Genomic DNA, 15,784 nt, shown 5'->3' with positions numbered 1-15,784 from the left:
GATTGAGAGTCTTGGGAATGGTGATGGTGTAGAGCAGGAGACAAGTACCTGTTTGCCTCTGTAGAAGAGCCTTTGTCTATCAGGTGCCACTCGGAACACTTTATATACCCTTTCCCGGAGATCTTCCACTTTGGTCAGCTTGGAAAGGGAGTCCATTCGATGAGTTTCCTTCCCATCCATGGTGCGAACTTGGATCCACATTTTGGCAGTATTTCTGTAAGACAACAAACATAGACAGCAAGTTAAAACATGGAAGCGTTTTTGGAACGGAGTGGGGAATGAAGAGATGTACCTCTGCCCTATACAGCCCATCCACACAATCATCCATCACAATGTCAGAACTAAGAGTCCATTCACTCCCAAGCACAGCATAATCCACCAATACTATTGAACCTGCTAGAAGAGAGTCCCTGAGCTCACCCACACCTCCTTCAGCATAAGGTTCTCCAAAACCCAGAAAAGGCTTAAAAGGATAAGTCTTTTCTCCATCTTCCTTACATTGAGAACCAGTTTGGTGTAGTGGTTTGGAGTGCAGACTTCTAATCTGGCAAGCCAGGTTCAATTCTGCACTCCTCCACATGCAGCCAGCTGGGTGACCTTGGGCTCACCACGGCACTGATAAAACTGTTCTGACCGAGCAGTGATATCAGGGCTCTCTCAGCCTTACCCACCTCACAGGGTGTCCGTTGTGGGGAGAGGAATGGGAAGGTGACTGTAAGCCGCTTTGAGACTCCTTCGGGCAGAGAAAAGCGGCATATAAGAACCAACTCTTCTTCATATCACTCTGCCACATACATACACATACATGGAGCCCAATGCAAGGATTAGGACACCTTGCCTCAAAAGTTCTTTTGTTTCCTTTGTTGTGACTACTGACAAAAAGGAGCCTGCTTATTTTGGGTGGGCAGCCATGTAGGTCTGAAGCAACAAAGCAAAATTTGAGTCCAGTGGCAACTTTCAGACCAACTAAGTTTAATTCTGGCTAAAATCATTTGTATGCAGGCACACCTCTTCAGAATTATGCATCCACATAAAAGTTTTTACCTAGAATTCAAATTTCTTGATCTTCAGAAGTGTGCATGCACGTGAAATCCTACGGCCAGAATTAAGACTTTGTGGGTCTTAAAGGGGTCCCTGGACTCAAACTTTTTCCTTGTTCTTGCTGCATCCATCTCTACTGAATATCCAAATTTCCCCGTCAATCTTGTGGCACCGTCCTGCCTCATTGCCCCCCACTCATCCATATGCATCTCCCAGCAAGTCCTTTTCCAAGCACACAACCTTCCTCCCCCCACGGCCGCTGCAGCTCCCCAAATCCACACCCAGGCCACCCTCATATTTCCACAGACACCCTCAGCCACACATCCCCCCAACCAACCCAGTTTTGCGCCCCTACATCTCACACCCCCACACCCCATTAATTCCCTCCGCCCGTTTAATTCCCCCTAAAGTTCCAACACTTTCCCCATTTCTACGTTTCAGCCCCTCCTCCGCCTCCTCACTTCTCCCTTTCTACCCCCCACCCCTGCTCCCAAAAAGCTGGTCTGGCCCCCTTCCCCACACTCCAATTAGCACCCCCTAATTCCCCCCCCCACACACACACAGACCGAAGCCCCCTCGCCTCTCTGAGCCGGTGGGACCGCCCGCCTAGCAGCCAGTGTGCCGCTCAGCCTAACTTCACCTCCCCGCCCCCTGCCTCCGTATTGGCTGCTTCCCTCGCCAGCACCCCGCCCATTGGCCCTCTGAGGATCTCACTGGTCGGTCGGCGGCCCAGCGCCCGCCTCCGGCAGCGAGCAAGTTCGGCCGTCCGCCCTGAAGTTCCGCGCGCCGCACTCTTCCTTCCTCGCCGACCAAGCGCGCGCCACAAATTGAAAAATACGCTCGAGCGCGAGAGCTGCGGTGCATTCTCGCGAGACTACGGGGCGAGCGGAGCCTTCCACTGCGCGAAGCCACGCAGGACGAGCGGCGCGAGACGAGGGGCGGGGTCTTTTCCCGCTTTTTGGCGGGCAACGCTTTCGGCTCGCGTAGAACACCGACCGAGAGTACGTTAGTGTCGCTTCGAGCCAGAACTCGCCCCCCCCGGGACCCATGGCGCAGGCGCAGAAAGCTCATCCCTTGACTGGCATGAAGGGATTTTCGTTCCCTCCCACAAGGACCACGCTTTTAAACTGTGGGCTCCAAACCAGGCATTTTTTATATTACATAGGAGATTATTACTTGCAGCAGCACCATACAGTAAGTTAATACCACTTTTGTTTATTAAATAAAAATATATTAGACAATTTTCATATTCACTCTAAAATACTTTCCCAGAACCCTCCTTACCACCCCAGCAAAATATTACGTATTAGTGCATTTTAAATAACGTGACCACGGAGGAAGACCCATTGGATCGAGACGCTTTTGGTCTCAGTTCCATGTGTAGTTGTGAAATAATATACAATTGTGAATTATCAATGTTTTTAGTATTTATATGTCATACATATTAGCATTTTTTAAATTATTCTTTGGAACTTTTGGGTTCCAAACTTGTCTAGTTATGTTGGGTTTTGGTTCCCTTTTTGGTTTGAGCCCTACTGAGAATGTCAACATAGAGAAGAGACTACATCAAAGGGAATTGTTTTATACTTTTCACTCAAAGTCATTATTCACCTCATGGACTTAATCTTAATTGGGACCACACAACATTCTTGTATATAGATCTGATTAGATAGAAGTTTAATTATAAGGACATGTTTAAGGGGATTCTTTTAATGTATTTATTTATTTAGACTTAAATTTTCATAACTAAAATTAAAAAAAATATTTCATAGAACAGGGATCTAGTTGAACCCCTTGCACAATGAAGGAACTCACAATTACCTGCCCACTCACAGTAATCCCAATTTCATGCCCAAATGATACACCCCCCCCAAAAAAAAAAAAAATCACCAGAATCCAGCCTGGCCTGGAGGAAAGTCACCTACCATCCCACAGTGGTGATCAGCAATTCCCTGGGTAGACAAGGAAGGGCCACAAGAGACAAACATCCCTTCCTGCCCACCCACTCACAATCTGCCTTAGTTCATCAATTCAGCATTTCTGTCAGATGCCTATCTAGCCTATGCTTAAAGGAGAACCCACCACCTCCCATCCTGGCAAATAGATGGGGAAGAAATGGAGATAGTGACAGATTTTATTTTCCTGGGCTCCACTGCAGATGGGGACTGCAGCAAAGAAATTAAAAGACGCTCCTGGGGAGGAAAGCTATGGCAAATCTAGACAGCATCCTAAAAAGCAGAGACATCACCCTGCCAACAAAAGTGCGTTTAGTCAAGGCTATGGTCTTCCTAGTTGTAATGTATGGCTGCGAAAGTTGGACCATAAGGAAGGCCGAGCGTCAAAGAATTGAGGCTTTTGAACTCTGGTGCTGGAGAAGACTCTTGCGAGTCCCTTGGACTGCAAGGCGAACAAACCGGTCAGTCCTAGAGGAGATCAGCCCTGACTGCTCCTTAGAAGGCCAGATCCTGAAGATGAAACTCAAATACTTTGGCCACCTCATGAGAAGGAAGGACTCCCTGGAGAAGAGCCTCATGCTGGGAGCGATTGAGGGTAAAAGAAGGGGACGATAGAAAATGAGGTGGCTGGATGGTGTCACTGAAGCAGTAGGTACAAACTTAAATGGATTCCGGGGAATGGTAGAGGACAGGAAGGCCTGGAGGATCATTGTCCATGGGGTCGCAATGGGTCAGCCATAGCGGTTGCTGGAGAGCACCAAAGGCGAGCTGGCAGCAGAGTGGCAGGGCAGCCGCCGAGGTTGCAGCTGGGGAGGAGCTGCGGCTCGGTACCAGTCCACGGACTAGGGGTTGGGGACCACTGTTCTATACGACAGCCCCTCATATCCCCTCTTAGTCACCAGGCTAAAAGGAATACTCTCCCTCAAGCTGTCGTCATACGTCTTGGTCTCCAAACCCCTCACCATCTTCATAGCGCTCCTCTGGACATGCTCCAGTTTCTCTAATCTTTCTTCAGTTGTGGTGCCCAAAACTGAACATAATATTCCAGAGTGGAGTAATGTGGTAACATCGACTTGCTTGATCTGGACACGATACTTTTTTTTCCTACAGCCCAAAATCCCATTTGCCTTTTTAGCTATCAAGTCACCCTACTGACTAATGTTTAATGTATGGTCTACTAAGACCCCAAATCCCTTTCGCACATACTACTGCCAAGACAAGTCTCACCCATCCTATAGTGATGAATTTGATTTTTCCTACCTAAATGCAGAACTTTACATTTTTCACTATTAAAATTCATTTAATTCATTTTAGCCCAGTTTTCCAGCCTGTCAAGGTCATTCTGTCAAGGTCATCCTCATTCTGTCTTCTGGTGTGTTTCCTACCCCTCCCTGTTTAGTATCATCTGCAAATTTAATAAGCACCCCATCTATTCCTTCATCCAAATCATTTATAAATATGTTGAACCACACAGGGCCCAGGACAGATCCCACAGGCACTCCACTCATCACTCCTCTCCAAGATGACAAATGTAAACCAGTTAACAGATATCCCATGCTTGGACACCTGGCTGGCCAAAAAAGGATGATGGATCAAATGTATCTTGGCCCGATCCAGGACAATTATCCTGTCTTCCAGTGCTTTGTCAAGATGGGTGGGAGTTGCTCCCCAAAATGGTCCGGTGACTCAGTTTTCCCTGAGGAAAAGAGGTGGAAAAACTATGCAAGAGGACAAGAAGCAACAAAGGATCACAAAATTCCATCCATGTGTATGTAAACTTCACCTGCCAACTAATGAACCAGCAATCAGACAGGGGAGGAAGAGACTTGTTTCCTGCTAATTGCCCCCTGCCAACCAGAGAAGGCCCACACTCCACCCAGTCAAGGCCTGCATTCATCTGTCCTCCCTTGTCTGCACAAACCACTGGATGTGCAGAGCCAGAGCGGATCCATTAGAAGCCAGGGCTGAAATAGCTTGGAGAACCAGATTTGAATTCCTACTCTGCCACGGAAGTTTGCTGGGTGGCATTGGGCCGGTCATCCATGCAGCCTAACCTTCCTCACAGGGGTGTTGTAAGGATAAAGCAGAGGAGAGGAGGTCAAGGTAAGCCGCTGTCAGTCCCCAGTGTGAAGAAAGTCAAGGTAGAAATGAAGTGAAATACAAAGGCTAGAAATACAAAGCTTTATTTTTTTAAAAAAAATCTGCGAGCAGATTTTCTAGCATCTGTTCAAAGCTGCTTAGAAGAAAGAGAGGAGATAGTTTAATAAAGCACATCAGCTTTATTAGAGTCACTTAAAACACTCCAAAAGCCACAAGCAAGCCCAGAACTCTTCTTCGGCCTGCAAACCAAAGGCTGGAGCCCCTTCCCTATGAAGAAAGGTAAAAGAGTCTGGGACTTTTCCACTGAGAAATTGGGGGGGGGGGGTGGATGAGGTTTATAAAATGATGCATGGGATGAAGAGTACACACAATTTTTTTCTCCCTCTTCCAAAATACTAGACCTCAAGGGCATTAAATAAAGCAGACAGGTGATAGATTCAGGACGGATGAGAGGAAATACTACTTTACCCAAAGAGTGATTAAAATGTGGAATTTGCTGCCATGTCATGATGGCAACAGGAATCAACAGCTTTAGGAGGGATGAGATAGACTTACCCCCATGAATTAGTGATTGCTAACCATAATGGCTAAGGGGAACTTCCACATTCAGAGGCACTAATCCTCTGAATCCCAGAGCAATATCAGGGGAAGTCCTATGCCCTGTTGCTAGTTTTCCACAGGAACTAGTCAGCCTCTGTGTGACACAGGATACTGGACCAGATAAACCATTGGTCTGATCCTGCAGAGCTCTTATGTTCTTAACCAAAGCAAACAAAAACAAAAGAGTAATAAAGATGCTGGCAAAAAGAGTGGGGAGATCCAGCAAAGCTGGCCAGGCAAAAGAGCATTCTGTGTAGCCTGGCTTGGGCTTGGGATCTCTGGTGTACTCCACAAAAAATAGTCAGGCTTGCTTAATTTGCAGACCAATTTTCATTTGCATACCTAAGATTCAAAACCCTTCAGGACAAAACCACAGGGCAAATTTGAACCCCCCCTTAAGTCTAGCCTAAGCCAGAGTAGAAAGAATTGAGGCTTTTGAACTCTGGTGCTGGAGAAGACTCTTGCGAGTCCCTTGGACTGCAAGGCGAACAAACCGGTCAGTCCTAGAGGAGATCAGCCCTGACTGCTCTTTAGAAGGCCAGATCCTGAAGATGAAACTCAAATACTTTGGCCACCTCATGAGAAGGAAGGACTCCCTGGAGAAGAGCCTAATGCTGGGAGCGATCGAGGGCAAAAGAAGAAGGGGACGACAGAGAATGAGGTGGCTGGATGGAGTCACTGAAGCAGTAGGTGCAAACTTAAATGGACTCCGGGGAATGGTAGAGGACAGGAAGGCCTGGAGGATCATTGTCCATGGGGTCGCGATGGGTCGGACACGACTTCGCACATAACAACAACAACAACAAGCCAGAGTAGAGGAAGCATCACAGAGATAAAGCTCAAGTTCAGATGGGTGCAAGTTAGGAACTACAGCATGCGCTCATTCAGAGGTACCCCATTAGTCTGTATAGTCAGAGCCTCTAACTTAGTGCTAGAAATAGTTGCCACTGTTTCTGAGCAATAATGTGCCTGGTCATAAATGAAGTGTCATTATTCAGAGGTATACTTCCTCTGAACATGGAAGTTCTCTTCTTAGTTCTATTATCAAAATGGAGTTCTTCTGCCAAGTGTTTGGTTGAGGCCGGGTAGGGGCCCTGGGGTATGTTATCGGGTCCTCCCTCTTGCACGATACTAGACTGTGCTGGGAGCCTATACCATTCTTATCTGCCAGCCACTTTTTCAATCATTTACACTAGCGATCTCCAACCTGTGGGCTGCGGACCACATGTGGAGGTGGGCCCCAACTAATTGGAGGTGGGCCCCAAAGAACGCCATCTCCCCCCCCCCTCGGCCCTTTACTTCATCCCCCCTGGCCTTTTACAACACACTTCGGGTGTCATTGTCTCCCATCACTCCCAGATGGGACTATCTCGTTGCAGAGAAACAAGCTCAGGGTTCCCAATTGATTTGTCATTGTCATGAGTTAAAATTTCCATAGAAATAAAATGTTCCTTATGTTCATTGTTGTGGCGTGTCTGTATCTTATTTTGAAGGGATGTTTAAACATTACCATAGCGATCAGAGGGCAGTAGTTGAGAGTAGAGGAGTAAACTACCCCTCTCCCCACTGGGCCTCAGTAAAAGGCGTTTAGTGGTCCCCGGTGATAAAAAGGTTGGGGACCACTGGTTTACACCGTGTCTGATGTTCCAGGGCGTGGGGAGGGACCTATTTTTTAGTCAGTTTGGATATCGCCATCTCCTGTGGTTCTGAGGGTGTGTTTTTAAAGTGTTATTAATTATATATGTTTTTATTGGATACTAGTAATTAAGCCCGCTGTATGCCGAATACAGCGGGCGCTAGAAACTGACCTTGTCGGGCGGCGGCTCTCTGCCTAAGTAGTGGTCCCCAACCTTTCTGAGGCTGGGGACCGGCACGGGCCGCGCCCGGGCCGCGCCCGCGAGCCGCGCCCGGGCCGCGCCCGCGAGCCGCGCCCGCGAGCCGCGCCCGGGCCGCGCCCGAGCCGCGCCCGCGAGCCGCGCCCGCACATCGGGCCGCTTGCTGGCAGGGCCGCTGGTGGACTGTTTCTTCCTGGAACCGGGAGCGGCTGCGAGGACGGCGGAGACCATTGTAAGTTGGGGGCGAGGGGGTGGTGCGCGGGGGCTGCGGCCTGCGTGGGTTCCCTCGGGCGTCAGGCCAGGAGCAACTGCGAGCCGCGCTGCGCGCGGCTCGCAGTTGCTGGGGCTGGGAATCAGAGGGAGCAATCGGCAGGCGCTTTGCGCCTGCCGATTGTTCCCTCCGATTGTCTGTCATGAGGAAGGGTCCAATCCGGACCCTTCCTCATCCCGGACACATCCCGCCCCAGAACGCCTTACTCTTTTATTTAGTCCGTGGCGCCCGTGGCGCCACGGGCGGTGTTCAGATTATGTTATTTTTTCTTGTAAACCGCCACAAGCCAGCTTCCTGGGAGCGGCAATATAGAGGCTTCAACATAAATAAATGTTATCTGCTTAGATACATTTCAGTTCTGAGTTCTAGTCTATTCTATTTTGTAATAGCCAGTGGTAGACACATGCTATGTCAATTTTTACCAGAAGCGCTCTGCATCCAACTTTCAGATCACTATCTTTCTTCATACACCGATTGCCAGAATTGTCTTTAAAGGGAGAATTGCAGAGTTAGATTAATTGTTGGGTATGATAAAGAAGCCATGAGTGGGGGGAAATAACTCCATTGGATATGCTGAGGAATTTGGTTTTTGCATCCAATATCAAAAAGCTCGACATCCAAAAATCAATGTTACATTCTAAGTTTGTTCCAAAGTGCTGTTTACATTTTGCATCTTCTTTTCAAAAACACTTCTCCTCCCCTCAAATTTCAGTATTGCAGACACAGAAATGGAAGTGCATAAAAATGCCCCAAACCAGCCTATGCTAGTTCTCTCTCGTCAGCTCCCATGTCCTGAAGTGCAGGGTATGTACACAACGGAAAACTGCCCTTTGCTCCCAGAATTGCACGAGAAACCCAGCTAGCTTCCATGGACTCTCTGCCACACGCTGTCCTTATCAGCAAGGCTCTCCACCCTCTGGCATGGCCATTGTACTGTTCCTCATGCCCAGCCAGTGCCAGGGCTCAGCCAGGGATGTTCCAGGCATTCCCACGCAGTCCTGGCCTTTTTAGCCAAACATTTCTCATGGCAGTATACCTGTCTGTCCCTATTCTCCCCTCATAATATCCCTGTAAGAGAGAAACTATCCCCAGGTTGCCACATGAGCTTCAGAGCCACACGGGTATTTGAACCCAAGTTTCTCCAGCCCGTCTGCCACATGGGCTCTTTTTGACAGCACCTAGCCGAAAAGCTTCCCCAAATTACCCAGAAGGAACGAGTAAAGCTGCCATGACTGAAAAATAGTTTACAGAGCATTGTTCTCACCTCCATTTTCTCACAACAACCCTTTGAGGTAGACCAGGATAAGAGTTTTTTATGGGCTTGAGAACACCCAGGGACCTCCCGGGTAGAGGAGATTTGAGCCCAGGGTGCCTGGATATCCACCACTCTATCCATTACACCACCCTGGCTCTCAAGAGCCCTGCATACTTTTCCCTTGGCACCTGAGATTCAGAGGTACACGGAAGTTCAATACTGCTCTCATAGCGATTGCTAAGGTACTGCAATGGATGGCGCATCCCCAAGTTCTGACATTATGAGAATATGGAACAGCTCCCTCTACAGTAGGGGTGGCCAAACTGTGGCTCTCCAGATGCCAATGGACTACAATTCCCATGAGTCTCTGCCAGTACACATGCATGCTCGCAAGGGCACATGAGAATTGTAGTCCATTGGCATACGAAGAGCCACAATTTGGCCACCCCTGCTCTGCAGCATGCATAAGCTGTGACCCACGCCTATTGCTACTTGACTTCCCTAACCCGCTCTGCAATCCTTAACACTGATTTTCGAGGTTCTCATATGAATGTTCCACCTGTATCTTTTGAATGGGAGACCCAGTTGTAATCCCTCCAGCTTGTGCATAAGGTTCTTTCACACACACACACACAAACTAAATAACACACTTTCAATCCACTTTGCAAATGGACTTCACTGTGTGAAATGGCAAAATCCACTCGCAAACAGCCGCTGAAATGGACTGAAACTGTATTATTTAGCATGTGTGGAAGCACTCTTAAGTGTACCATGCATACATGACAACCTGATATGCAATGCAGGCATTTTAGGAAGTAGACTTTCATCCACAGCAGCTCCTTCCAGATGCCCACAACATTCCCACCTTCTTCCGAGCAACCCAGGTCACACCTAGGAAGACCTGCCCTTGTACAGTCTTTCTCCATGCGACTAAGGGGAAGGGGACCAGATTGCCCTCCATCCTTTTGCTACCTGCCAGGGAGCACTGCTGCTTGCCAAAGATCTGTCTCAACCTGCAGGGTGGGAGGACCAGTTCTTCCTGGTCTAAGCCACTCCCCAGCATAGGCATCTACAAGCGGGTGTCATTTGGAACCACACACAACAAGCTGCTTTCTCCTTCCTGGCGCTTGGCAGAGAAATGTTGAGCAGCAGAGCTGCCTCAGAGGAGCCCCACAGGATGAGTCAAGCACATTCAGCCCAGAAGCCTGCAGGGCATTTTGGGCCTCGGTATGCATTTGAAATTCGCTCTCCAGGGTCCCTGACCTGGATGGGCCAGGCTATCTTATCAGATCTCCAAAGCTAAGCAAAGTGGTTAGGATTTGCAGGAGGAAACCAGCCAGGCAGTGGGGCCAGGGCTGCTATACAGAGGCAGGAAAGGCCTGTTTGTGTCTTGCCTTGATGCAGCTGGACCGGGGTAGCTGATCTCCTCAGATCTCAGAAGCTAAGCAGGGTCAGACCTGGTCGAAGTGCAGGATTGTTACCCAGGCAACGTCAAAGCACATCAAAACATCTCCTGCCCTGAAAGCCCTACCAGGTGTGAGACAAGCGTGAGGGCCCTTTCCACCTCCATGGTCCAAGAATATTCTTTTCATTAAAACTGTCCTCACCCCCCCCCCCCGGCTCCCAAATCACAATTAATCGGCTGGGATATTATGGGCTGCCACCCCAGGTACTTTTCCAGGATGTCTGACAAAAACCAAGGGAAGGCTGTGCAGACATACTGGGTGCTTTCACCCAGGCTAAATAATGTCGTTTCAAGCCACTTAAGGGGCCGTTTGCAGAGGGGGGGGGGGCATTCCACACAGGAAAACCCAGTTGCAAAGGGCATCCTCCAGTGTGTGCGAAAGCAGCTGTCTGGAATTGGTGAGCGCGAGAACACTTGAGAGACAAAGAGATCTGAGCTCCCGAATGGGACCTTTGCGGTTTTGGCACACAAAACAAGAAGTGGGTTGCTGAATGCCAAGGCACCCTGGTTCACTGAGGAATCTGTATATTTCGGGTCTGGTACCAAGATCAAGGCCTTGATTCAGGCAATACAGAATCCAGTTCCTGGCATGTGTTTGTTGCCACAACGTGGAGCAGCAGCTATTCGCCCAGTAGACGCCATAGAAATATTTCCCTATATCTAGAGGTGGGGGGGTCCCCTCAGCAGGAGCTCCAGGGAACCGCCTACTCCGCCGTAGATCCATGTTCAAAAGCACTATACCCCTGAATCAACAAAGAACACGTGTGCAGGAGAGATTTTCAGAAGAAACGACTTGACCCCCCCCCCCCCCGTCCCACACCCTGGCAAAGAAGCCCCGGAGCTGTGCAATCTAAAGCACGTAGCAGTCCGGGACGACACTTGAGCCCATCTGAAGCCCTCCTTGACCCACCCGGATTAAGGAGCTCAAGCCCAGGGCACATTTGACTATCAGCAGAGAAGACAAGAAACGCGGGTCTGGGGGAGAGAACGGCGCGCGCACGCGGAATTGGACTGACAAACGCCTGCCGGTTTGCGACCACCGGCGCCCATGCACAGACCTAACTGCCCCATCCCCAAACACCCCCCCCCCCGGCGGCCAAAAGGTCTCCCGGGCTTGACCCAGAGTTTCTTTCGGCGAGTTAATGGCAACCAGAGTGGTGCATCTTTCCCGGAAAGCCCCCCTCTCTCTCCCGCTTATGGGGCAGAAAAACCAAGCTGCCGCTCCCCCAGGCCCCGGCGCCTAATCTAATCCCACTCCTAGGGTGGGCTCGGCACGCTGTGGACGCCCCTCTTTCCGTGGCGCGCGTTGAGCCCCCTCGGCAGCTGCACATCCCCCCGAAGCCCTCCTCCCCGTCCGCGGCAGACCCACCTCTTGCAGCTGCAGCACCGGCGGGGCGAGGAGCTCGGCGAGGCCAGCGGGACGGCAAGCGCGCGCAAGAGACGCCGCCCGGCTTTGGAGTTTGGCGCGGAAAGCCGCGGGGCCGCGCTCGGAGCTCCCTGATTGGCCTGCGCTGGCGGGAAGTCTGAGAAGGGGCGGGGCGTCGGCCTCACTTGTTTGCCATTCGCTCCGTCCGGCGCGCAGGCAGGGGCGCATGCGCAAGGGTGGACGCCTTCTGGCTTTGAAGTCGGCGCCCTCCCTGGAAGCGGCTCCTTCCTGCGCGCCCGGTGGCCCCGACATTCCTGTGAAGATCAGCCTGGGTGGGGACTTAAGGAATAATCAATGAGGAAGGAAGGGCACTCTGTATGTGCTCAGATGCATACTGCCAGGTTCTACAATTCAAGGAATTCAGAGCAATCCGGATTTTATTTGTAAAACTTTTTATTTGTCAAACATGCCTGCAAAGTAGATCAGGCTGAGTGGGGATTTCAGGAATAATCGATGAAGGGTACTCTGTATGTGTTCAGAGGCATTATGCTTTATTTCAGTTTTTTTCCTGGCAAGGATTTCGAGGTGGGCGCATTTTATCCTCGCATCAGCCATGTTAAGTAGGTAAAGCTGAGAAAGAGTTGCAGGCCTGAGCTTACACCGCAAATTGCATTACCACAGGGAGCTCTGGACTTGAATCTTCAGGGTCTTAGTCCCAGTGGTCTCACCAGTATGCTGGAAAGTTCATAAAAATGTGGTATAAATTTTACCACATTTTAATGACTATTAAATTTCTATGTCACCCTTCTCCAGTGGCTCAGGGCAGTTTATAATATTTGAGCACATTCCGTTAAAACATTTATTACACCTGTTCATGTTAAAACCCAGTTATTTAAGAAAACCAGGGGTCCCTGTCCTTTCTGCAGTGTAGGGGAGGATATGAAGTACTATGACAATGTAACTATTTATTATTTATTTATTTATCATACTTCTATACCGCCCTCCCCGGAGGCTTAGGGCGGTTTACATTATAACAGAGAACCATACATAAAACAGTCTGTAGAACATGTACATCGATAACCAACAATTGCAACCAAACACAACACAGTATAACAGTAAACAATCGTAATACAAACAGGTCCAGGGCTTGTTGATGGGATTCTGAGGGGGGTGGCTTATTCATTGAATTCTGAGGGGGGGTGGGGGGGAGCAGGGGCCCTTGGTCGCTGTAGATTACGTCTGGTCTCAGCCAAATGCCTGGTGGAGGAGCTCCTTTTTGCAGGCCCTGCGGAACTGTTTAAGCTCCGTCAGGGCCCTGATCTTCTCCGGGAGCTCGTTCCACCAGGTGGGGGCCAGAACAGAGAATGCTCTGGCCCTGGTCGAGACCAGGCGGACTTCTTTAGGGCTAAGAACTAACTAAGCAGTGACTAGATGTTATTTCTTTCAGTGTGTATGGAGGGCATTGATGTACTGTACTACTCAACCATAGGCCTAGCAGAACAACTCTGTCTTGCAGGCCCTGCAGAATTGTTTTAAGTCCAATCGGGCTTACTTGATGGTGCCAGGGCAGAGAAAAGCCTGGCTCTAGTTGGACCAGTTTCACCTCTCTGTGGCCAGGGATATTGAGCGGATTTCTTGTGTTGGAGCTTAAGGTTTTCTGAGGGGTATAGGGGAGAAGGTGGCCGCAGAGAGACGAAGGTCACAGCCAGTCTAGGGCAGTGGTTATTACCTTCCTAATGCCATGACCCTTTAATACAGTTCCTGATGTTGTGGTGATCCCCAACCATAAAATTAGGCAAGTGTTCTTTCACAGAAATTAAGCTGCAACTGACCAATGGCGTGAAGATCCATTATTCATGAGTTTTCTCAGTTCAGTTCTGCCTCTTGTCCCACCATGCTGATCTTGTTCCAGGCAGACGAACGCTCTATCTCGATCTATCCTGCAAGGGTGTTGTGTAGATGGCACCCCGCCCCCCAGCCATGCTGCTTGCACTTCCGCAACCCCTGTGAAAGGACTGTTCGATCACCAAAGGGGTCCCGACCCCCAGGTTGAGAACCACTGGTCTAAGGTGTGTACCAACAGTGTCAAAACCCTTATCCAAGTTTTTGCCATATGGCCTTATCTGCTTCTAATTCTGTATAATTGATTGCTTTAAGGTGTGAATGTAGCTGATTTAGGGCCATGTAGTTTGGACCATAAGGAAGGCCGAGGATCAAAGAATTGAGGCTTTTGAACTCTGGTGCTGGAGAAGACTCTTGCGAGTCCCTTGGACTGCAAGGCAAACAAACCGGTCAGTCCTAGAGGAGATCAGCCCTGCCTGCTCCTTAGAAGGCCAGATCCTGAAGATGAAACTCAAATACTTTGGCCACCTCATGAGAAGGAAGGACTCCCTGGAGAAGAGCCTCATGCTGGAAGCGATCAAGGGCAAAAGAAGAAGGGGACGACAGAGAATAAGGTGGCTGGATGGAGTCACTGAAGCAGTCGGTGCAAACTTAAATGGACTCCGGGGAATGGTAGAGGACAGGAAGGCCTGGAGGATCATTATCCATGGGGTGGCGATGGGTCGGACACGACTTCGCACCTAACAACAACCAAAGTTTGTATCAAGGATTCCAGTTGGAAAGTTGGGAATGTGTGGTTACATCTCCTTGGCCCTGGGGCAAGGGGCACCCATTGTGTCTCCCAGGCCTGGCTGTGTGAAATCGCATCTGGAGTGTTTTGTGCTCAATGGGTGTGTGGGGGAAATCAAGAAAGAGCAACTGTTCCTAAGTGCTTCAGTCTAATCAAGGGTTTAGAGATGTTTGCATCACTGTGTCTTCAATAAAGAGATTTTCTTCTACAAAGTTGGGAGCAAACTGGAGGTGCCCATTGCATGGATCACAGTGGGTAGATAAGGTTATAGCTGCCACACCCGGTCAGGCTGATAAAATGCCTGGTGGGCAGCATTCATGTCCTGGACCTGCATCGATAATGAGGAGTCACGCCCAGGCTCCTCACGGACAAATTTGTTAATTGGATTCCATCAAGAGTCAGGAGTTGTAGCACCTCATCTGGGGCGTGCTGACCATCCTAGATGACCTCGGTCTTAGCTGGATTCAAATTAGCTGGACTCCCCTTGAGGTCATCCACCATGGCCTCCAGGCAACTGGTCAGTACACTGGGGGGTGTAGATGAACATCAAATACATCAGAAATAATTAATGACTACACAGATGACACTACCGAGTGGAATTCTAATTATGAAAAGTAATTTAATGGCTTTTAATGTTAATTAGTTTGTATGATTGTTATTCCTTTTTTATGTACACAGCCCTGAGCCAGTACAGAAGGGTATGATTATTATTAAAGTAATAATAATAATAATATTCCAACAGTACAAATACTCTCCAGCTCCTGTTTCTTCTCTGTCTGTGGTAACCAGAACAAATTGAGTCCAGTGGTGCCTATAAGAGGATAGAAGCTTTCGTGTGCATGCACACACCTTCAGATACGCTGAAACACAAGTTCCCAACCATTACATAGAGGTAGAGGGTCGGTAAGGTGTTGCTCAGAAAGGCTAACATGTATAAGTAACAGCAATAAATATAGCTAAAACTGGCTGAGGATAATTGGTAAGACCTGTGAATGGTTGAAAATTCAGTACCCTTGGAATCAATTCATCTGGCCCTGAAGATTTGGTTTCATTTAAAGAAACTAGGTGCTTACGGACTCACCCTGCAGTGATCCTAGGCCACAACTCTCATCCCTCATTAAATGAAATGATTTTGGCATCTTGAGTATGATATTCCTCACAAGAGAAGCCTGAGGAGAATTAGGAATTGAGCAGTTCAGCCCTCTCTTCATCACATGTTACAATGATACTTTCTGCTCCCCGAAACGGTCCTACCATGTCCTTA

The 15,784-nt window shown here is 49.1% G+C and overlaps 1 protein-coding gene across 4 annotated transcripts in view; it reads right to left on the bottom strand.

The window, feature by feature from the left end:
• UHRF1 (ubiquitin like with PHD and ring finger domains 1) overlaps nucleotides 1–12,028 on the bottom strand; it is a 39,890-nt gene extending 27,862 nt beyond the window's left edge. The window contains exons 1-2 of one of the 4 annotated variants that reach the window (XM_077332094.1): nucleotides 11,892–12,028; nucleotides 49–214 (exon numbers count right to left, since the gene is read on the bottom strand). In XM_077332094.1, the coding sequence (XP_077188209.1) occupies nucleotides 49–201 (153 nt within the window). In that variant the 5' untranslated portion in view covers nucleotides 202–214; nucleotides 11,892–12,028. Of the gene's footprint in view, nucleotides 1–48; nucleotides 215–1,607; nucleotides 1,690–1,755; nucleotides 1,864–11,891 lie in introns of those variants that run through there. The other 3 variants (XM_077332093.1, XM_077332095.1, XM_077332096.1) reach the window with 3 other exon arrangements.
• Between the last annotated feature and the right edge of the window lie 3,756 nt (nucleotides 12,029–15,784).

Source organism: Paroedura picta, chromosome 4, assembly GCF_049243985.1.
Source record: "Paroedura picta isolate Pp20150507F chromosome 4, Ppicta_v3.0, whole genome shotgun sequence".
NCBI classification, from domain to species: Eukaryota; Metazoa; Chordata; class Lepidosauria; order Squamata; family Gekkonidae; genus Paroedura; species Paroedura picta.
This window is presented reverse-complemented; position numbering and strand designations above follow the sequence as displayed.